This window comes from Botryllus schlosseri, chromosome 14 (assembly GCF_051294905.1).
Source record: "Botryllus schlosseri isolate E-star chromosome 14, Bs_hap1, whole genome shotgun sequence".
Classification (NCBI taxonomy): Eukaryota; Metazoa; Chordata; class Ascidiacea; order Stolidobranchia; family Styelidae; genus Botryllus; species Botryllus schlosseri.
Window position 1 is genome coordinate 22,528,737 of NC_137249.1, and position 23,582 is coordinate 22,552,318.

General features: G+C 40.1%; 1 protein-coding gene and 1 long non-coding RNA gene across 3 annotated transcripts in view; one reads left to right on the top strand and one right to left on the bottom strand.

Moving 5' to 3' along the window:
* The window catches only part of LOC145456519 (protein arginine N-methyltransferase 1-like), a 340,886-nt gene that overhangs the window by 316,744 nt on the left and 560 nt on the right, over positions 1–23,582 (top strand). Inside the window, exons 2-10 of the mRNA XM_080334657.1 lie at positions 12,225–12,298; positions 13,844–13,894; positions 14,357–14,569; positions 18,624–18,765; positions 19,357–19,486; positions 20,353–20,497; positions 20,780–20,851; positions 21,865–22,015; positions 23,106–23,227. Coding sequence (XP_080190783.1) covers positions 13,844–13,894; positions 14,357–14,569; positions 18,624–18,765; positions 19,357–19,486; positions 20,353–20,497; positions 20,780–20,851; positions 21,865–22,015; positions 23,106–23,227 — 1,026 coding nt within the window. The 5' untranslated portion in view covers positions 12,225–12,298. The remainder of the gene's footprint in view (positions 1–12,224; positions 12,299–13,843; positions 13,895–14,356; positions 14,570–18,623; positions 18,766–19,356; positions 19,487–20,352; positions 20,498–20,779; positions 20,852–21,864; positions 22,016–23,105; positions 23,228–23,582) is intronic.
* Positions 15,261–17,423, bottom strand: LOC145456530 (uncharacterized). Of its 2 annotated transcripts, XR_013920626.1 has the most exons (3): positions 17,231–17,423; positions 16,775–17,173; positions 15,261–16,429 (listed from the first exon to the last, which is right to left on the bottom strand). It is a non-coding gene; the product is annotated as an uncharacterized LOC145456530 (long non-coding RNA). The 2 variants fall into 2 exon arrangements; XR_013920625.1 differs by lacking the exon at positions 17,231–17,423 and having other exon boundaries at positions 16,775–17,206.

Sequence of the window (23,582 nt, forward strand, 5' to 3'; positions counted from 1 at the left end):
TCCCTATGATTAGCCCCAGTCCATATGTTGTATGACCCTAGGTATGAGAGATTGACCAATATCTTCGTTTTTTCACACCAAGTTCTTTTGGTAGGAAGGGGGAACTTTTAACGAAATATATTGGTATAACGCCATTTTAATAATATTCAATAAGGAGTTGGTAAACCTTACTTAATTCCCTGAACTGAGACCCGATAAGACCTTTGTGGGTCGTATATGTTGTCGTGTGAACGTAGATAACAAAATATGAAATCGTACGATGTTTTTGTGCATGTACTCTCTCTCGTGGATATGAGAGATATGTGTAGGTAATACCACGGAGAGATTTTTCATTCATAATTATATTCTATTCATGATTGTTGACGGATTCGGAAGTCAATTGCATTGCCGTACGTGATTCAATAAACTTACAAGTCGTGGAGACAGAAACAAAATATATTCGTCAGTGTGATCCATCGAATACGTGTGCAATAGACAGGTCGTGGTACGTCAGCCAACAAGGCCATACGGCGCGGTTACGCCGGTCCGTCAAGGAAAGAAACATGCAGCGAATTGTAAACGCAACGTTCTGAAGTCAATTATACAACTAAAAACATTCGCTCTGCGTTATAGTCTCGTCAATAATATTGGTAATTGCATCATATTATTATTCATTAATAATCCTCTCTCAGCCCCCGATGGTTAGATTTACTGGTAGAGCTGGGGGCACGTAATTTATAGCTATAATATCTGGTATTGTTATAACTATAAGTTATTATATGTTGGTAATTCGTGACCCCGTCTGTAATATAATCAAAAGATATTGTAGTCGTCCAAACGTAGCAGACTAATGAAAAACTTTCCTGAGACGAGAGACGAACAATGTGCGTCGCACACACAAATTGTCATAATGACCGGCACCGAAATGCCTATAAATTATGCCCGTTTTTTCTTAAGGGGAGAGGTATGCATTTCAAAATCAAGCTATCTAGAGACATTAAATCGCGAAGCTCGAAGAACATTTTAAAGTTAATTAAATCTCTCGAAATACTCTATATAATTAATGTTGATTTACGAAATACTTTCAAGTCTCCTACGACCTCGCTCCCCACCCCATTGGGGAGTTTGAGGTGCGGCAATTACGAACCTGGCAAGAATTCAAATCGTTCAAATCGTCAAATCGGCAATGGGTACATTATGACGTAACAAGCAAATGACGTATCATTTATAAAGAAAGGTGTCATCTCATTAGGCATTTTCATCGCATCCGTATTGTCTTCATTATATATTCTAAGACTATAGTTCTACGACGCGAAATGAATGTAATCGTGATTACTTTTCCAATGTAATCGTAATCGTAATCGACTACTTACTGATTTTGCTGTAATCGTAATCGCGTGATTCATAAGTAATCGTAATCGCAATCGATTACATTCATGAAGTAATCACCCCATGTCTGTTTATGACCAGACGCCATGTGGCCGTAACACTTATTGGCTATATGGTATCCTGCACAATGGCCTTAGAAATTTGCAATGCATCCACACAAGATTTCTCGAACCACTTCGGCCAATTTTTGCAAGATATCCAGCAATTGGTGCGGTAGCGACTGAAATCTATATCCTTCGCGACCCATATACTTCGAGAACCACTGATTTAGACAGGTCCGGTAAAGATGACATACCCGTGTCACTTCTAATCTTACTAAAACGGCACTAATATGCTAACTTTTGGTAACCTTTAACACTTGCTTTGTGACGATGACATTAGGTTGAGATGCATGTGACGTTGAGAGATCATACTCGGTCGCTCTGATATCCTTGTATCTGTTTATGAAATCACATTCTGTTGTGTGTACCGAATTGTACATGCTCGGTATGAGCGGATACGAATCCATGCAATAGAACCGCCGGTTATACGGTTATACGAACTATATAATGCTTGAAATAACAGCTGTATTCAGACTTGAATGAGGAGGAGCAGCTTTTTATATCCCGTCGCTTGCAGTCTCAGAAGTACAACCATGCCCTAGCGAGAAACCTATCTTTTCCACGGAGTTGATTGCTATCCAACAGGCTGTCAGCTGGATTTTCAGAAGTTCTCTGACGACGGATAAATTTCTGATCTTGTCCGACTGCTCCAGTGCCCTACTTGGCATTCACAACTCTGATCTGCAACCAGGGCTTCGGAGCCGGGGCCGGAGCCCGGAGCCGGAGCCCCGGAGCCGTGCATTTTACCGGAGCTGGATCCGGGGCCAGAGCTCTACATAAAATTCAGCCGGAGCCAGAGCCGGAACTGGAGCTAGTTATTTGAGGGGTAGCTCCGGCTCTGACGTATTTCATAAGATGCTATCATATATTAGGGTTACCATACGTCCTCTTTTAAGAGGATTTGTCCTCTTTTTTGACTTTTTTGAAAGTGTCCTCGGAGGACGCCCTTTTGTCCTCTTTTTTGAGATTTTGTCCTCATTTTTGAAAATTTAGGTCAGATTTAGAGCTAATTGCGAGTGATATGCCGTAAATTAGCACAGAAGTGACGCTCCGGCGGGTATTTCGGAGTGAAAAACGGTGGTTGTAGCTCTGGTCGAAAAGATGACCTTTTTTTTAGCCATCCACCTAGCATGCGGAAAGAAAAACAGTATTTTGAGCTCTGAGCGGAAAAGATGACCTTTTTTTTTAGTCAACCGATCACAAAGTGGGAAAAGTTCACCGGTTTTTGAGAATTCTTCTCCGGTTTTGCAAGTCTCAAATTTCTGAAAAAGTGTCCTCTTTTTAGATTTCCAAAATATGGTAAGCCTATCATATATTAGGGTTGCCATACGTCCGGAATTTCACTGAAAAATCTGCGTCCGGGAGGAATTTCTAAAATATGCCTAAATATCCGGAATTTTGAAGGCTTGAAGCAGGCTCAAAAGATTTTCGTAAATCAACATAAACAATTTTATTTTTAAGCAGATTTATGCTGTTCAAAATTGTTCTTCGCGCCGCGCGCGAGTTAATGCAACGTATGATATTAGTATGGGCTCTAGGCACCACCCTCGCCAAAAATGCAATCAAAATAAATATAAATAACCATCATCTACTGAAATAAGTCTGGTTGTAAGCGCAATTATAAGCTAACGGTATATTCCTAGAGTTGGTTAAGGCCGATTGGATGCTTCAATCCCAGATAGTGGTTTCAAATCTTGGGGTCGTCCGCCTTTATCTGGTGATCGCGATGATGTTGGACGTAATCAGCTTCCTGGGCCGTGAGTAAGTTTGGGCAAGCGGATTTTTTTTAGTAATCAGCTTATCAAGTTTCGAGCTTTGCCCCGGAACATTTTCAAGTGGGAAATGAGGTCGCGAGCATAAAAGGTTGGAAATCACCGGATGTGCAACCTGCTGGTGCATTTTATAGTAGCCTAATATATCGAAGAATCAATATTATTGACCAAATTCATATAGTAAGTGGCCAGCAACTTACAGCGACTACCCTATGGTGGGCCCAAGATCAGTGCTTTTTGGGCGGAAGGGGGGGAATGTTGTTTCGGACCTGATTAAAACACATAAACAGATAGCCGTACCGACCTAACTGTATAGCAGGGCCCGTCAGATGATTTCATCCGGCCCGTGGAGTAATCTATTGCAAACCCTAGCAAGTAGCAATCACCAGAGCTCACATTACAGATGGCCCAATTCATGACCTATGTTCCACTTCATTCCTATATAGGGTATACAGTCGATGGGCAATGCTTTGCTAGTGTGACGTCATATTGACGGTCAATGTGTTACACCTCGTTTTAAAATCCGCTAGTGGGCGCTGAAGAGTGTCCGGAATTCGCTTCACAAAAATATGGCAACCCTATCATATATGCAACAACCATATCTGCTGAGTTCACATAATTCAACAGCAGGCCTTCGCGAAATTAAGAATCTTTTCCTCTTTGGCGCTACCTTTTCCGACTAACCATGTTCCTGGAGATTTAACAGCAGAGCAGTCATATGTTCAATGTTCAATTTTCATACATGAGTGCCGAACCTCGGTATGCTAGATATGCCTGTGAATATTGTGGGTATTCGGCACACCCGCAATTTCATCATCAGCACAACCTTGTTGGCCAATTGTAGACGGTTCGAAAATAATAATCACTATGTAGTACGCGAACTGGGAGAGAGGATAAAAACGTGATTTCGTTGCATATGTCGATATGACGAGCACGAGCCGAGAAATTCCATCTCATCGTAGCTATGAATCGGATGAGCAAATTGGACAGGGTTATTGAGTATGCCATTATGCATGCCAATTGGAATTCATTACTGCGCAGTGCGCATGATCGTCATTCACTCCAGTAAGGATTTTTGAGCGTGAATAGGGTAAGGCAGAAGAGTAGCCCAAAACGCCGTTACAGCGTTACACTCAGCGAACAATTGTCGCGGTGCGAGCTACTCAATGCGATGTCAGAGGACCCCATGGTATTTCATGTTGGAGACAAAAAATTCATTCTTGATGTCTGCTTGATACTATAGTATTCCCGGATAATCGCGCACTGTGACTTGTAAATGTGCAATAAGCATACCGCATATAGTTTAATTCGTTATGGGCATGGGGCAATGTACATTGGCACAGTCTTTAATTCGAATATTCGATTCGTTTTAACGGGAAAATATTATATTCCGATAAACTTGATCGACACCGTAAGTATAAGGACTGGTAACGAGTGTACCAATATCGAATGTCAAACCATTGGCCATTTGGTACAAATCGAATTTCAATTGATCAGGTCTTGATGTCCGCCCATATTGCTCTTACTACAGTTACAGTTGAACAATAATCGCTTATTTAGAGATTGAATTGAGCTGTATGGCTTAACTAGACGCAATTTTCTTTTTTACAAGATTTCCAAATTAAAATTAACGGTTATTTCAGAATCTTATGCGAAACTTCAACTCATATGAATAGGGCAGAAATATTCTGTAGCAGACACCATACTGAATAAATAGAACACTAGTCAGAGCTCGAGATTACTGGACACGATGTGATATATAGACCTCGCCTAGCGTTACGTGCCACCTCATTTCGTCGCTCGTCCTTTTATGTTATCTTCTACTACTTTTCATTCAGTGTGCATGCCGCCCCCTCTTTACATCGCATAGTCCCATGAAGGTGGGTGTCTGAGTTCAAATACTATACTCCAAATCGTTTCGACCTCACTATCTTTTCATTGTATCGCAATCTTGCGATTTACTGATTGGATTAAATTGGTAATGAAAACTGAAATGATCTTTTCAGTTAATTTCCTAATCGTGCAAAGCGCTAATGCAAAATCCAGTACAATTTCTTCATCATTATTCCGAGAATTATGGACTCCAGAATAAGTAAGGTTAAGAACCACCATCATCATCATCATTTTGATCTATATAGTAAAATATTAGTCCAGAGCGGATCGACAAATTCTCTGGTGCTATACCGCAATCCTGTTTTTAAAGCTCTGGTCCGACTACGGTCTGAATCCTAGGTCGAATTTTAGAAACGACCGTGATCCGGTGCGAAAAATTCCGATAATAATTATCTACTCACATGATGTGCATTGAATATGAATATGAGCAATGCAATAACAATGCAAACAGGAAATTAAAAACTCAAAGATCAAGCCCCACCCTTAACTGAAGTATGCCAACTTGGAATTGGCATCATAGCTTATTTCCATGAACGTTTCACGTCAACTGTTGATCCAAAGGTGATGGAATCAGTGATGAACGGATTTTGATTTCTGAAAAACCTTATCCGTCCGACAGCTTGGGTCTTCGCATGAGGAACTATCCATCCTAATCCGAACAATCTCAATCAAAACCCTTGCGAATCCGGATAATGCTATCCAGAATCCGAAAAATTTGAATCAAATAACATTTTCCAAGAATCCTAGTTGTACATCGGAGCCGCGAATGTTTTTTTAGAAAGGCCAAGGTTAAGATTAGCTGATATCTACTATCTACTCTATCTATATGTACTTTGACCTTTAACAGAACAACTTGAGAGTATTACTATAGTCCTATCAGAACGTGATGTTTACTGTCCGTGTTTGGTTGTCGAGCTGACGATTTTTTTTCTTTTAATTTGAAATCACGTCACGTCAAGTCACGTCTTGTCAGAATTATACAGAAATATCCGAAGCAGAAGTTACAACTATCCGAAAATATCCGAAACAAAATCTGCAATGGAATCCGAATCCGAATCCGACCCGACTGTCTCAAAATTGTCCAAAATCCGGTCCGTGCCCTTGGTCCGTCCGACACTCATTTCTGGGTCGAATAGGACGGCTGTCCTATTCTTGGTAAAAAGTACTGATCCAGCTCCGAACCAGCTCCGTTAACAAATGACAAAATCCGGCCGGATATCCAATCCGACTCCAGTCCATGCCCCACTACAAAATGTACCATCGGCATCACATGTTGTGGCCGAATTGTTATGCTTGAGAAAGTTAGACAGCCGAACCCATCAGTCCACAGTCAACGAAATCCTATTCGAGCCGAGCGAGATAGTGTAATAGTTTTGCGTCTGGCTTCTCGATCAGTAGGTCGTGGGTTCGATCCCCGGCCGGGTCATACCCAGGGTTGTAACCAAAAGTCATATGGTTCCGAGTCACGAGTCAATCATACTTTTGTGGTTTTGACTCGAGTCGAGTCTAGTCATTTTCAATTCATCACAGACTCGAGTCCGAGTCCAAGTCACCGTTTAAAGGGTCAAGTCCGAGTCATGGTGTTATGACTCGAGTCGAGTCCAAGTCACAGTATCGAAGTCATGTTCAACTCATGTTTTCAATCCTGCCTGGGTGATATCGAATTCCCTGTTTGCGAAACATGCTCATTTTGTCCCTATCAGAGTCTTGGCACGTGTTTATTTAGGCAGATAACGGACAGGTCCTGGCCTCATTTACCGATGCTAAATATAACTTTACTAATCTTAGAACTTGAAATCAAATATCTCTCTTGTCAGTCTGATACATCACCAATACAAGCATTCAGTTTTTATTATGAACACATCGACGATAGCTCTCGAATAGCTGATAGAGAACCAAACGAATTCACGTCTACATACTATCTGATAGAGAACCAACAAATTCACGTCAAGATACTATAGTTCATAGAGAATCAATAGATGCATGTTTATGTAGAGGTATTTACAACAGGCCATCAGCATGCTGTAAAAGCGTGCATGCAACTATGTGCATTGTGCAGTGACAACAGAACAGATACCTTTTGATTATACTAAAGGTTTTCCCAATTGCATTACAGACTACATCGCAGTTACAGCATTGGAGAAATAATTGTACAATGGGGCTGTTCAAAAACATTTTTTCAAATTTTCCGGCTACTTCTTAAAATTGCTAGATTGCCTAAAAATCAAATTTGGCTCAATTCTAACCAGTAGAAAGCAATGCTATGAAAGAAAATTTTAGACTAATTACAAATAGAGATTTTAGAATTTTACCGGCTATCTCATGATATTGTTACATTGTGTAAAAATATGATTCATAGCAAATTTGACTCAATTCCAACTAGAAAAAGTAAAGTTATTAGAGTAGAATGTTTTGGATATGAAAAAATAGTCGGCTTACTACTATGTAATTATATTATATGAAAAAATTTCTCACTAAAATACTCCATTTATTTTCAAATCCAAAATATTCTCCTCTCACATCATTGATTCCACTTTTTTCAAATTAAGCCAGATTCAGTGTTCCTTTTATGCAACATAACAATTTTATCATGTAACCAACCAGTAAAATAAAAAAGAAGTTATTTTAGAACAGCCATATAGTACAAACATCACACAACATTAGCCATTCATTATTACTCACGTGCACAATGCACATACCTAACAAAACGTCAAATGGACGAGGGGCATTGTGTGTTTTCACAGACAGCAGATCAAATCAATGAGTTACACCTCAAAAATACTAATGTGGAAAGGAGATCCTCAAATATGTTAAAGCGGCATGGCCGTAGAATGAATCCACATCTACTGAATACACGTTCCACTAGTGCACTAGATGCAGGAATTGACAAGCATTTTTGAACCACACTGAAGAGCATTGAATAACTCATTCTTTCTAGTCGCCAAAAAATGCAAAGAATCATCGCCTTCAAATCTACAAATGAGCTTATCAGTCTCTTCACCATCTGAGTCATTTCATTGGCTCTAATTGAACTTTGATTCAATTGTTTGCTAGTATAATTGAAAAGTCTTGAGTACTTCAATTGCGGAGGATCTATTACCTCTTCATCACTGGACGATTTTGTACAATGCATTGCTGCTATGTATCATTTTCTGTTGTTTTTACGGCGGCATATCTGATATCAGACAAGTCACAAGTGCAACGAAAGCAGTGGTGACAAATAGCGATGTCGGCAGAATTCGTCGGGTGCGTTGATCTAGCCATTATGATTTGCAAATTTCTTCATCTTCAAGTCATATAAAATAAGCCGAGTCAATGACTTGGGTCGAGTCATGCGTAATGGCTCGAGTACAAGTCGAGTCAATCCAAATATTGACTCGAGTCGAGTCGAGTCATTTTCCCATTTCAAGAAAATGACTCGAGTCAAGTCGAGTCATAAAAAAATCGTGACTCGAGTCTGACTCGAGTCAAGTCATGACTCGAGTCATTACAACCCTGGTCATACCCGAGACTCGAAAATTGGTATCCGCAGTTATCCCGCTAGGCGCTCAGCAATCAGGGATAGCATGGAGGAGAAAAAATACTAGATGACCTCACGGCCGTATCGCAACTCCGTCGTCAAAGCAGCTTGTGGTACAGGCGAAAAAGAGTATCATCTCTCTCTTTCTCTCTCTCTATTCACAACTTTTTTTCTAGGCTAATTATACAGTTATACTTGAGTAGTATTCAAAGTCAGCAAACTCTACTTCTACTGGAAGCAGTTTTCGGTTACTTGGAAAAGCACCACTTTAACTTTTGCGGCACTACTTCCACTTCTACTAGATTTATTGACTGCCTTAACCACATCTACATACACTTATTTGAGCATTGCGACAAAATAGGTACTTCAAGATGGCGCTTATTGCTTGAGTTACGCTGTTCAGTGTTGTTTAAAGCTCAGTGATCCACTATAGATTACTAACCTACGGATTTATGTTCATATAGCTCAGTGGGATAGATACGCAACACCCGTCGTCACGCTTGCTTGCTCGGAGCAAAATACTGCTCAGCAATCTAAACGCAACGTAATTGCTAATCCCATAGCTGACGACCCGAGCGCTCAAATTAAATAAAGTTGATAATATTTGAAAGCTACTTTCGCACTGATTCCGAAAATATACAAAAAACTTTCATCAAGGCAAAGGAACCAGCTCGAAATAGCCTTTAAAGTCTGAAAATCGGCATTGTTTCAAACAATCGCAGCGACGCACCACAATGACCATAACAATGACGCCTGAGTTGCTGCGATTGTTCACAACAAAACCGATTTTCAGACTTTGAGGTGTATTTCGAGACGGTTTCATCGCCCTGATCAGATTTTAACGTATATTTTCGGTATCAGTGCGACAGTAGCTTTCTAATAAGATCAACTTTATTTAATTTGAGCGCTCAGGTCGTCACCTGCGGGCAAGGACGTAGCCAGAAAAAATATTTGGGGGGGGCGAAAAATTCGATGAAGTAAATGACCCCCCCCTTAAAGATAAGGAAAAAATAGGTAAAATCGATGGACTTGGGCGCTTATTGGGTGATTAACACAACATCTGGGGCGGTCGTTATATATATTCCACTCACAGACGGATGTGATCAAATGATGATTGTGGAAAACCAGGACGACAACACTTTCGCGCGAAGCGCAAAAATTTTTCATGGTTAATGAATGAAATTGGTTCATTATATTGGTATTTGCATATTGCAAATACGTTTTCATTATCAGATTTACCGGCAGGGCTGATAGAAGTGGTGTCATCAAACATTCAGCGGGCAATTAATTATACATCTTGAGCAATATGTTCATACCACACGGCAAGACTATTTAGAGTTTCTAGAGCAGGGTGGCCAAAGTGCCACATGAGACTTACGAACCATTGCGTGGGCCACTTGAATGGTGATGAGCTTTTTTAGTCTTCCGATAGGAGCGTACCGGATAATAGGTAACGTTGAAAACAATACTTATATTATACGCATCAAAATCAATAACAATTATGACATGAAGACTTGGTGTCGATCCCCGACCTAGCCGCGCGAAATATTGTACATTATATAGTCATATACCACGATCTGCGAAAATGTGGCTGGCCCCTGGCTACGCCAATGCGTCGGAGCTCGGAACTGATATTTTAGTCGGCAAAATCCCAAATTTCGCGGTCAGGCTAATCAAATTTTGGTTATTCGGTTTTGGTGATTTATTTGTTGATAATATTAGTAATTTCGAGAATGAACCCGCGGGCCTCTCAAAACCTTCTCGCGGGCCATGGGTTGGCCGCCCCTGTTCTATAGAGGGAAGACGCCGGACGAGACAGTTGTCATTTATTGCTGTTACTTGATGACTTGCGTAGAATGCTGTCACCACTCAAGAGATCGAGCACACGCAAGGTCGTAGCCAGAAAAACAATTTATTTGTATTTTGTTTAGGGGGGGGGGGGTTATGACTTTAGGGGATATCTCGCGTGGGAACATCTCGCAGAACCGTACATCCTGCCATAGGCAATTTCATCACTACCCTTTATACATACGATTCTTAGACGCACACACACACATACTCTATGGAAGCTTCCAGTTGCCAACTATAGCTTGTATTAGGCGGTCGTTGCACGGGCGAGCCCAAATCGCTGACATAAAGTGATGAACAATCAGTGTGAATTTCGGCCCTAGTCGCGCGGAGCATAAATGTTTTTTGAAAAAATGAAAGAATTTGATCATTAATATTGGTACGTCTATATGAGCAAGTGGTGTCCATTCTTATTACTCCGTTGAAGCACGGTTTGGGCGCAACCTCTGGTAGAGATTGACGCTACTTTAAAGATTGAAATCGCTGATACATACCACACCAAATTAAAAAAACTCCTTTGATCAGACTCGTTCAATTTCAAATTAGCAATTTTTAACGGGAGGGGGTGATATTTTCCTGTGCCAGTTGCGTTTATGTTGGAGGGGTCTGATTGCAGGGACAGGATCATTAGGTGCCAGCCATTTAAGCACCCGAAAATCTATATCGAAGGCTTCGGAATACATGGGTCGGTTTTATGGTCGTCAATCATTTTGGGAGCGCACTTTGCGGAGTCGCATGTAGCCTATTTTTTATATCTTTGTGTGTCCCGGAACGGAAGTTGCAGGAGCTAACAGTCCCCAACCCCCATACTGAACTGACACTCCTACAGATTCAATCAACCCAACGACTTCAGGCTACTCTAGTGCATCTACTGGTACGGTTGTATTCTCATAATTGAGAATGCAGCTAAATTCAATAATGGGTATTTGCGGAATAATTTTTTTTCGTGATACCGATAATAAAATTAGGACATGAACGGACACTAAATCGCGCGAAGCGCGAAGAAAAATTTTAGGTTGCATACATTTGCCCCAAAATAGTCTAATATCTATTGATTTTACGAAAATTTTCAAAAAATTTGGGGGGGGCGACCGCCCCTTTCGCCCCCCCCTGGCTACGCCAGTGCCTGCGGGATTAGCAATTACGTTGCGTTCAGATTGCTGAGCAGTAATTCCTCCGAGCAAGCGAGCGTGACGGTTGGTGTTGCGTATCTATCCGCAGGTTAGTTATCTATAGATCCACCCGCGTTATTTATCATTTCCAAATCTAAATTCTCCCCAGAATCCTGAATAACACTTCAAATCCAAATCCGAATCCTAAACCTAAATTCTTTTTCGTATCATCATCGATTTCACGTCCACCTGTGGCATCATATTCATGAAAATTCAAAATTATTCTAACTTTTTCGAATCGAAATCACGCGCGATAGTTGTAAACAAAACCCCGAAATATAAATCTTGCAATCCCTTTTCAAATCCAAATCCAAGCTCGTCTCTTTCAAGTCTTCATCATAGACCTCGCACCTCGTGTTTGGCCAATCGGTGTTCTGCGCTCGGCTTTTGCTGTGGCGAGATTGGAACTCATGTTGAATTTCAGGCGTTTTAAACGGTTGTGGTGTTAGTTTAAGGTATACTTCAATCAATGACTCCCGTATCTGATATAGATTTAAAGACTCAGTATTGAGTCAGTAGTGAAGTTGAGATTATCTTTATATGATTTCAGGTTTTCACTAATATTTTAACCTTGTGATTTCATTGCAAGTCCATTCCTTCTCGTCACTGCCGGTATCAAACAAGGTAACTCCATTTTCTTCATCTAAGTAATACCATCTCCAGCTATTTTATGTTAAGTTAGATTTGATCTGTTCGAGCGAGATAGTGTAATGGTTGTGCGTCCGGCTTCTCGATCGGTAGGTCGTGGGTTCGATCCCTGGCCGAGTCAGACCAAAGACTCGAAAACTGGTATCCGCGGCTATCCTGCTATAGGCGCTCAGCAATAACGGATAGCATGGAGGAGAAAAAATCCGGGGGTGCAGACTAGATGACCTTACTATGAAGGCAGTATCGCATCTTCGTCGTCAAAGCATCTCGATGGTGCAGGCGAAAAAGAATACCATATCTCTCTCTCAATGCATTCCGTTTTACATGTAAAATCAGGGAAAATTATATGCCTGTATATGTATCTTGATTTAGAGTAGAATTGAAGAATGTTGGGCCCATAGTTGTTGCATGACTGTAGTGTTTTTGGCATACTCAACTGAAGGACTGTGGTCCGAATACGGACCTTTTCGGTGATGAATTCACACGGCCCTGATTGGAATCCCGAATCTCCGTCCTTTTTTTGAAATAAATCCTGCGTGATAGGAGCTTTTTTCGCGTGACAGAGCCAACTTTGCGGCGTGACAAGCAAGGTTACTGACTTCAAATGACTGTGTTAAGCCAGTGACAGGAGATCAGATGCTAATGGTTAGCAACTGGTAAGGTGAAAGTACTTTACCAACAGACAGTAATCAACAGATCCTGGCTTGAGGATTAGGTCAAAACATTATAAACCACATACTAACTGGAATGTAGCATTTGGGGTGGCTGAGAACATTGACTTTTTTTCAAATTTTTTTTTTTTCAATGAAATCAACGACCCGTGACGGCGTGACCGCGTGCAACTGGCGACCAAGTCGGCGTGATCCTGCGTGCCTTGGACACCGATTCCATACTGGCACACGGCCCTGTATTGAATCGGTGTCCTGTCCTGTGCTCACACTATGTTTTATTTTTAAAAATTTTTATCAAAATACTTTGATATGAGAATCATCCGTGCTCACCTGTTATATCAGGCAAAACCTACCGAGATTCCAGTATAGCGCATGCCTCCGTTGACCAACACTACAGAGCATTAAGAACAATACATACATTTCGCTTATTGTCTTTTGCTGCCACTTAACCTTGGTACGTTTATAGTTATATCGTTTCACATTTGTGATTTATTTCATGAGAGTTATATAACGAACCTAGCAAATGTAAAACTTCTGTATCTGACCGCTGCACCTTTGCTAAAGATACCCGACTAGCCCTGCTCTATCATGAAGTTATTTTCTACCAGTACGAGTACCGTAGTATATCTCAGTCCAGGTTTATTTATTTCAATAATTCAGTTGATGAATCTATATAATAATTTGGTATGCCTACACTGCCTGTGGTATACACTATTCGCACCTGCATTAGGCTGTAACTATACCCTTAATGCTCTATGCCTAGCGCAATAGTCTGGCTGATCCGTAATATTTTGCAGCAAGTCATATGTACTGTACCGATTCTCATTTTTTTCAATTCCTATCATTTCAGATGGAGATATCACCAGAAAAGCCGACTGTAAACATGGAACCTGCCATCAAGGTAGGCTAGAGCATGGAAATGTGTGAAATGGTCTATTTTCATGTGATTTGTTACGTTGGGAGCACATTGAATGTGATCATTCATAAAGGTGTACATAGAGATTTGTTTTGCCCCCGGGCTACGCCACTGTTAGTACTTAGTAATGACTCTGATCCAGCAATTTCTGCATAAATATTACAAATCTACCACCAATATCACAACACATGTTTTTTAGTTGTTTGTGGCCAACTATTTATTTTTTTAATACCTAACTAAAATTAGAACAATACACTTTTTAAAATCTGAAATTAGAACTAGAAGTACTCAAAAAGAATTAGTTTACCATTGGCTAAGTTGCGTAGTAGTTTGTGCAATTCTGCTACCGATATCACTCATTATTTACCTATATTACCTGAGTAAGGTATCTGTTTGAAAATGGTCGACTTTACGTGAATGGGCAGTGTCTATGCAATCCTTCTCAAGGTGCTGAAGCCGTCAACTCCTCCCGGTTTGGATCAATCTGTTGAGGGTGAAGCCGCCTTTGGAAAGATAGCTCCCGAGAAAATGACCTCGAAGGATTATTATTTTGATTCGTACGCCCATTTTGGAATCCACGAAGAAATGTTGAAGGATGAAGTCAGAACGTTGACGTATCGCAACTCCATCTACCACAACAAGCACTTATTTCGTGGGAAGGTAAAAAAAATTATCGAACTTCAGCGGGGAATGTCAAGGCCGGTTTACACAATTCAGATACAGCACTAACTGACACAGTTACAGTATGCAATTGATTAATATATTCATATTGAAATAAGCCCAAAAATTTTCGGCTGACACTCGTCAGGGTAATCGTCAGCAACTAGTGACACCATATTTTGTGATATAATTGTTGATATGCAATGTCATTTCCAATTTTCCACTAGTTGCTCTGAGGGCCTGAGTTCAAAGTAGTGATTCTCGCTACTTTGGTAGAAGTAGAAAAAAAGTGATAGGTCTGAAAGCAAGTCGTTTCAAAAAGTAGATTTGGTTGAGGCGTCGCATATATTTAGCGGTCGGTTTGAGCTGGATGCTTTTGAAATTGATTGACGCTCATCATGGCCAGGGATATATAGAACTCCGGGATGGCTGACTTCATTTTGGCCATTACCTAAGTAGGTCCAGAAAGTTACCTGCAATCTGCCTCGAAATATCCACTTTTCTGCAAGCTAGCAATACAGCTGCAGCTGTATGCAGCAACATGTTTCTAGAATAACGATCCTCAACCTTTTGCGGAATAGTTAGTTAAGCTAGACATTCTTCCATTATCACAACCTTACTGCTGTATAGCCAACCTAGTAAAGTTCAACACTGCTGTATAGCCAACCAAGTAAACTATCACAACTCTGAATTTCAGTAAATCATGAATGTGTTTAATTTCTACACATCATATAATCTGCATCAGGTCATAAATAACAGAGTGAATAACGAATAATATCAGCGTCTTCTACCTATTTACAAGCCATTGTCGGAAACCTTGCAGCTGGGATGGGGGGGGGGGGTAATAGGATTGATTAAATCAACCGTTTCAATTCGCGTTAACCGACAATTACCATGGAGTATAGGGTTGCATTTAAAACAAACATATTCAAAACCAGGCCCTTGTATCAAATATACTTTTTTTAAGCCATGACGTCAAGAATATTCAATAGTGACGTCATATTGGATTGACATTGACAATTGCAAATATAGTGTAAATATAGCTCCTTTGACGAAATATCTGTGCTATTGCCGTTGAACCGACTATTTTGAGGGTTCCAGCCATCCCATATCGATATTAGTCGGCTATATCGGGTGGTAATCGTCCGTAGGCTCATATAACACGTATTTTAGAAAGTATTTACACAATTATGGCATAATTTTACAACGTTGGAAGAATTTTTTTTAAAACGCCTTTGTTTAAAACACTGTTTAAAGCATGTTTTAAACATAGTATTTCAAACACCGTTTATTTTAAATGCACCCCTGCCATGGAGCATTTCCAATAACAAAAAGATAACACGGCCTGTAAGGACTCGAAATTGTAATAGCAGCATTGTCAGCTTCTATGTCACTCAATGAAAGTTGATCAAGAAATCAACACACCATTGATACTTCTCTTCAGGTTCAAATGTAGCCTCGGGTAGAAGTTTGGTACATATCATTATCAATTCAAGAAGCATTCGGTAGACCCAGTTGTTGAATTCAGCTGATATTTTGTTCACCGAGAAATAGTTTCATGACCGCAGTGAAGAAATTGCCACCATGGCTTAACGGTACATCACGAATGGGCCTCCTGAAGCATTTCATGCCATTTATCAGTTGAGAAATATTCAGTATCATTGTCTTGCAGATTTTCCGATAGAGCGATAGATGATTCCATGTAAAAAAATCATCTCGGTGAGGAGGCACGAGATCCAAATATTCAAATCGTGGCCATCTTTGCCAAGATTTCAATGGAATGTGCCCAGTATAATATATCAGGATATCCACTGTTGACGTGATGCAAATGCTGGAACATCGCGTTTGTTTTTCCGGAATCTGCAACAAAAATAAACAAATGATGTATTTAGAGACACAAATTAACCTTAAGAATATATATAGATGTATGCAGAGTTGGTCAGTAGTGAAGAACTTCTACTTCATTGCAGTACTCAAGTAGTTGTTGCCTATTTTCGAAGATACATCTTGTAATTCTGAAGCAGCCATCTCCAAACTTGAGTACCTTGCAGGCATTTCACTTTACAGCTACTTAAGGAAGTTTAAATACCAGTACGCTCGGGAATACGACTGTTACTTGAGTAGCAATGCAGACTACTTTAACCACATCAAGATTAATGTAAATCGCTCATGTAATAACGTATCACTAGAATCAGCCAAACTTACCTTGGGCCGACTGAGGAGAGGTCCATGCGTTATTGCAACGATTTGACTAAACCTTGCAAATTGAAAGCAATCTTCAGAGTTTTCTCTTCCTCCATCGTACAGGCCTATAGCCTATAGGCTATAAGTGTTTATATGGTAAAGACAGGCCGTATCTCAGGGTCGTCTCGTGTCCTGACGATTGTGTTGGCTTATCCATTCAAGGGAGTGGGCATCTTCATGGCCTCAGTGAGAGCAAATGGTCAACAAATGTTGTGGCCATATACTGGGAGTCAGCCATTGGTAGTTCACAACAGTGCACTTCTGTTGAAGTATAATTCCAGTACTGTAGCATTGAGGTGCCGCTCATTAACAAACATATGCCTGCCTTGTTTTACCAGACATGTTACTGATGAATAGTATCTGTAACAAGAGATTGGATTCAACAGTTGCTATGAACACTTACACAACTGCAAAGACCTTGACGCGTTGTGTTGTGTTTGTATTAGATTCAAATGTTTGGTTATTCTCAATTGAAATTCCTCTTGAATCTTGCACACCGGTGGTGTACTCAGTGGCTCCAATTCTTACTAGGAATAATCCAGCAATGATCTGGAATACCGGTAAGCCTGCAATACCAGCAGCCAGCACTATACCTGCATATTCACATATTAATCTAGATAGTACAAGATCTTAACTGACAAAGTCCCTCCTAACGGTCGCCTTCATAGTTGACACGGCACAGTGTAAATGTACACTTGTACTTGTGCAATGTACAGCCTTGGATGGTGACATACATTCGCATAACATGCCGGTAAATGAAAAACATACCGCAAGGCGTAATCAAAATCATACTGCGGATATCAATGTTAACGTTGGAAATTATTCTACATTTTGTTATCTTCTCACGATTATCAGCGCAGCAAATCATGTTACATAAGATACTACAGAAGCAGAGATATTCCGAAGGCGAGTAAATGGCCGTACCGGTATACCGGTAAATTGCTGCTGAAGGAATAGGGCTAATACCGCAAAGTTTCAGACTACCTGAACATCTCATAACCTAGTTAACCTCTAGCTTTATATAATAACATAAACATGGATATTATATGCCTCTACCGCTCTCAAAAACTTAAAATTACACACAGATGAAGCGGCTGACCGTAACGTGAATCAAAACTGAATGCGCGAATCTGGACCCACTTAGGTAATACCGCGATGACGCAATTGACGCAGTCAGCCATCCCGGAGTTCTATATATCCCTGATCATGGCTAACACTAAGTTACGTATGACAATGAAAATAGGCCCAATTTTCGGAATAATATTCAGTTTGCGCGATACATGGTCGATGTTCCCTCTAATTTTTGACGAGTCTGCGCGCACTCACCACCTCACTGCGCAGCCCCGTTGGACAAAAGCTCATCACTTCCGATTTTTTGTGCTCAAATGCCATGTCAGCACTGCGCAATTGCTGCTTAGAAGGAACATTGTCCATCAGACCATTGCATTCGTCTGCTATGACATTTTACCTGGTAAATTTGATGCAAATCGATTCCAAAACTATTTTCTATGTGATGCTAGGTCGTGGAGGAATGGAAATTGATGTTCGTTAACTTTTTACTGTGGCAGTAATTCCAAAATCTATATCTTCACTCATGTGTCAATGGTCATGTATTTAAGAATAATTTCCTATCAAAATGACGACAATTGTTATTGTTACTGAAATTTGCAAATAACTCGCGATTAGTATGGCAAAATGATTCCTTTACTCTAATCTGATTTTGCCCTGCCTAGTGATTAGTATTTCATTATAGTGTGTGATGAAGTAACCTGCAGATTACTTATAGATAGTGACCTTATTTTGTCCTAAGGTTGTCCTTGACGTTGGGTGTGGAACCGGAGTATTATCAATGTTTGCTGCCAAAGCAGGAGCGGCGAAGGTGATCGGTATTGAATGCTCGAGTATCGTTGACTACGCACAGAAAATCGTCGAAGCCAATAAACTTGATCATAGTAAGCATTTGTAGACCCTATTTGGTGATCAGGCTTGAATTTGCAATTTAATTTCACAATTTTACAGTAATAATCATAATATATATAATAGTGAGTAGTAGACCTATTCCATGATGGCAACGCCCAAACATTAACTTATTTCTGAAGTGTTACCATTTTCACTGCACAGGCTTGTAAATTTAGTTTTACTTGTAAAATTTTCGTTGCAGTCAGTTATAATGGGTAGGCTAGTATTGCAATCTCGTGTCTGTGGAAATAGCAGATTTGCTGCTAACAGAATCTGTCAACTTTGTCATTGATGTTGATGTGAAGTTTGTAGAGTGTCCCAGTACCTTGGAGTATTTCAAGACTCAATAATTTGGAAATGTGGGCTAAAGTTTGTAAAAATGAGTAAATTGATTATAGGAAATCCATTGCAAATGGATTGGATGCAATGGATAGGTGTGGTGCAGATTGGAAACTAGTTTTGCGTCGTAGCTTCGGTTAAGCTAAGAGCTCGACACATTATTATACGTAACACATGTACCTAATTGTGAACAAGCAAACTATTACCATGTGTGTTTTGCTTGAAATATATTCTTTTTCATTCAGTTGTAACACTGATCAAAGGCAAAGTCGAAGAAGTCACCCTTCCCGTGGAAAAAGTCGACATCATATTGAGCGAATGGATGGGATATTGTCTTCTTTACGAGTCCATGTTGAACACAGTCCTGTATGCAAGGTTTGTGATCTTTTTCCGTCTTTAGGGTGCCGGTAACCCACGTGACCGGGGTTGTGGAACTGATGAAATCAGATCTAAGATTGCATAAATGGTTGAAGTCGGCTGATATTCAGTATATGCGTCCTCAATGGGGAGTTGTTAGAATTTTACAAAATCAACAAAAATCCTCTACATTCTAATTGAATCAAAATGCAAGAAATCTTGCACTATTTATGCTGAAAATGATACTTGGTTTGAATAGTAGCCGAATCGTAGGTTCTCTTTTCAAATCGATTCTCTCAACCTCCTGTGACTAATATTATAATTCAGGGGTGGGTAACTTCTCCAGTCTGCAGGCCTGCTATGGGAAAATTAAGTACTCGCCGGGCCGGATTCCTTGAATCATTAGCCAACCTGTTAATCGCGTATTCATCCGCCTATACAAGGAATAAAACATGGATGTTTAAGTCAATGAAACATCTGTGGTAGATCAATGTTTTCAGACAAGTTGTTTGAACGGCTGCATGTCAGACATAAAAACCCTTAGTAATGACTGCACGTTAACATCAGTTAGATTCAAACGAAGTTTTGTCTTGTTAATTTTTACGGTCGCAAATGTATTATGTAGTTTCATGGGCATCTTTCTCAGGTTTGTAAACTAAAATTCATTCAGTGACGCATAAACGGACAACACACTGAACCAAAGAATAACCTACAGTCACTATAATTAAATATAGTAAGCAAGTAATTGCCGCAGACTGTGGCCACGTGCCACATCACCATGCAAGACCGAAATCTGTGATCAGGCCGCTCAAAATCCTGTCGTGGGCGGTATCTGTTGCCCTCTCCTGTTATAATTGGTCATCTATGGTACTCTTTCCTTCCAGGGATAAATGGCTTGCGGAAGACGGTCTTATATTCCCAGACAAAGCAACATTGTACCTTACCGCCATTGAGGATCGTCAGTACAAGGAAGATAAGATCAACTGGTGGAACGATGTCTATGGATTTGACATGAGCTGTATAAAAAACGTGAGTTGAGTCTGAAGATGTATCTGCTGGGACATGTGTAATATTATTTTACTGGTCTAAATGTGCGCAATGCGGTATCCTCTAATCATTTGGGTTGAATTCCCTAATGCGAACTTAACAGTAAATAAAACAATGAATGCAGAGCCTCGTACTACTGAAATTTATAGGAACAGGACGTTGTATATTTTTGCGGCATATACAACGACTTGTGATATGCATACATCTGAATATTAGTAGTTTTCAATCATCTGCTCGGATTGTAACACTTGCTTTCTTGTTCAGGTTGCGATTGCTGAACCTCTAGTTGATGTCGTGGAACCGAAGCAAGTCGTCAGCAATATGTGTCTTGTCAAGGTTCGTACGGGCTTGTTTGCTCCATGTTCTTAAAATCCATGGCAACAGTCCTTGATGTCAGTCTCTGGGCTCGTTGCAGTTCAACTGTTCCCACTGTGTTGGCAAACGTGTTTTTGGAGTTTGATTAATATGGTGTTCTAATGATGTTCCCAGCTCTCATTAGCTCATTCATGTAACACTATGTTCCAATCACCATTCAGCGAAAATGCTCTGATGAGCATTTGCAACACATCATGCTTCCTGTGTTAGTGTATGCGTTTAACCTACAGTAAGCCAGGAACAATTCGTGGTCTTGGCCACCTGCTCTTGTGTGTAGTGTTGCCCGTGAATTAGAAATATAATAACTTGTTACAAATCTTCATATTTATTACCAGATGCTTATTGAGCTCATTAGGGGTTACAACAGTCAACTGTAATCCGAACATTCAAAAACTCTTGTATTTTGATTTTTTTTTCGTTTTACTCTGTGTGACAACATATTTAGCCATTCCAATTCTCGTTACACGAAGTTCTTGAATGTTCGCATTACAGCTAACTCCTGATGAGGGTCAGCTCGAAAAGCTTCGGGTGATAAATATCAATATAGGCCTATTATCCGAATGTATTTTGAGTTTCTGTACTCCTAAGTGTCACTTCGTGTCACAAAAGCGATGTATAAATTTTGTATTAATGAATTGGAAAATGAATGTGCTACTGAAAATGAGCCTGAATTGTGATATACCAGACTTAGTGAATTCGGCACTGGGCGTATGGAATGTATAGATTTATTCGTATTATGGTTTAGGTCAGGATTGGGTGCTGCCAAGTGTTGATTTCAACATCCCGAGTTCACTAGTAGCTAAACTGTCACTACAGTGAAGCTCATTTGCTGACCTGGCATTGTCCAGTCATTACCCCGATATTCATTTCTGGTGGCTATATCATGTGAAGCAGATTTTGTCTTAAATTTTAACTTCACTTGATTGATTTCACTGGAGTGTACTCCATAATCTATATTTCTCTACGCTTCACAGGAAATTGATCTCTACACCGTTCAAGAAAAAGATTTGGAGTTCAAATCGTCTTTCCATCTTATCCTTTCCAGGAACGATTACGTTCATGCGTTGGTGTCGTTTTTTAACGTGGAATTCACAAAGTGCCACAAGAGAACCGGTTTCACCACAGGTACGTTCAGGACGTGTAGTACTGAAGTATATATTGCCTAATACTGGGAAAAATGACACTCTGATATTCATGAAGCATGAGTAGTAAACTATGAATTAAATACTATACTTGACACAAGTACATTGTACAACATACCGTCAATTTAGTTAGTTGACGGCGTACCCAGGGGGTGGGTTTGGGGTCGGAACCCTGCTCTTTTGAGCTCTCGATTCTACTTGCACTCTTTCTTTGCTAATTTGTAGTTCAGTAATTCGTATTAGTTGCTTTGAAGTTGAATCTAGTTGATTGTGTTTTAGTTAATAAGGGATTCTTGAAATTCGTTAGTTCTAGTTGTCGCATTTTGGAAATCGAGTAGATCGTCCAAGTCTACTTGATTTCATTCAGCGGGCATAAAAGTTGGTCTGTTGCTCATAATTAGGGCTGGGCAAAATCGAGTACCCCGGTGATTCGATTCTGAATCACGTATTCTGCTTCGAGTCGAGTAATCGAGCATCACTTATTATGACGTCATAACCGAATACAGTAATTCAAAGTACAAATATGTACCTTTTATGCCATTACAAAGAATATAATGTCCGTCCGTTCGTCCATCATATTAAAGATAGCTAGGTATTTTTTGGACCACGCTGATTTCATTTGACTGCTGGGTGGCAATGTTGTGGAACTTCAGAAATGCGTTATTCCCAATAACGTTTGAAGCATTATACTATGTATTGTATGCTACGATACGACCAGTCAAGGTTTCAAGGCTTCCTCTCTGAAAATTAGTATCGAAACTAGAATTCTTGTTGATAAATTAACTTTCAGCGGCGAGGAGTGTATAATTTCAGAACTCGAAAAAATCCTATTTTTCTACTCGTATCATTAAAATTACTACTCGATTCAGATTCGAGTACTCGAATCATCATGCCCAGCCCTACTCATAATTCACTAGCTTATCACTGACGATATATGGCTCTTTCTAGATCTCTTGAAATGAATTCGTGTTGGCGTCTGAATTCGAATCGAATGCATTGTGGCCTTCTATCTATTGCATTAGGCTACCGCAGACACTATTTTGGCTCCTTTTTACACATCTATTTTGTGATAGGTCCCGACGCAGCTTACACGCACTGGAAGCAGACCGTTTTCTATCTGAAAGAACAGATTACCGCGTACCGTGGCGAAGAACTCACCGGAACTTTCTCAATGAAACCAAATCCTCGAAATAAGGTGACTTGATCATGCTAGCTAGAATGTCCAGCGTCGCCGTCGGGTCAGGTTGATTAATACTTGTGAACAACTTCATGAATGTGATGTCTTTGAGGATAAACCAGCTCATGGTGTCGTATGGACGAGAATTTAATTAGATCACAACCGCTGTAATCGTTTTGCTGGTAATATACCAAGCTTATATCAAGTTCCGAAGAAAATATCTGTGTCGCTCATTAGAGAGAAAGAAAAACATTGGCATTTTTCGTGACATTTTCACTGCATGTCTGTAATTTTTCAAGGATTTACGAATCAGCATGTCTCCACGGTCCACAGAGCTCTCAATGACATGCGTATCTAGTTTCCTGAGCTATGA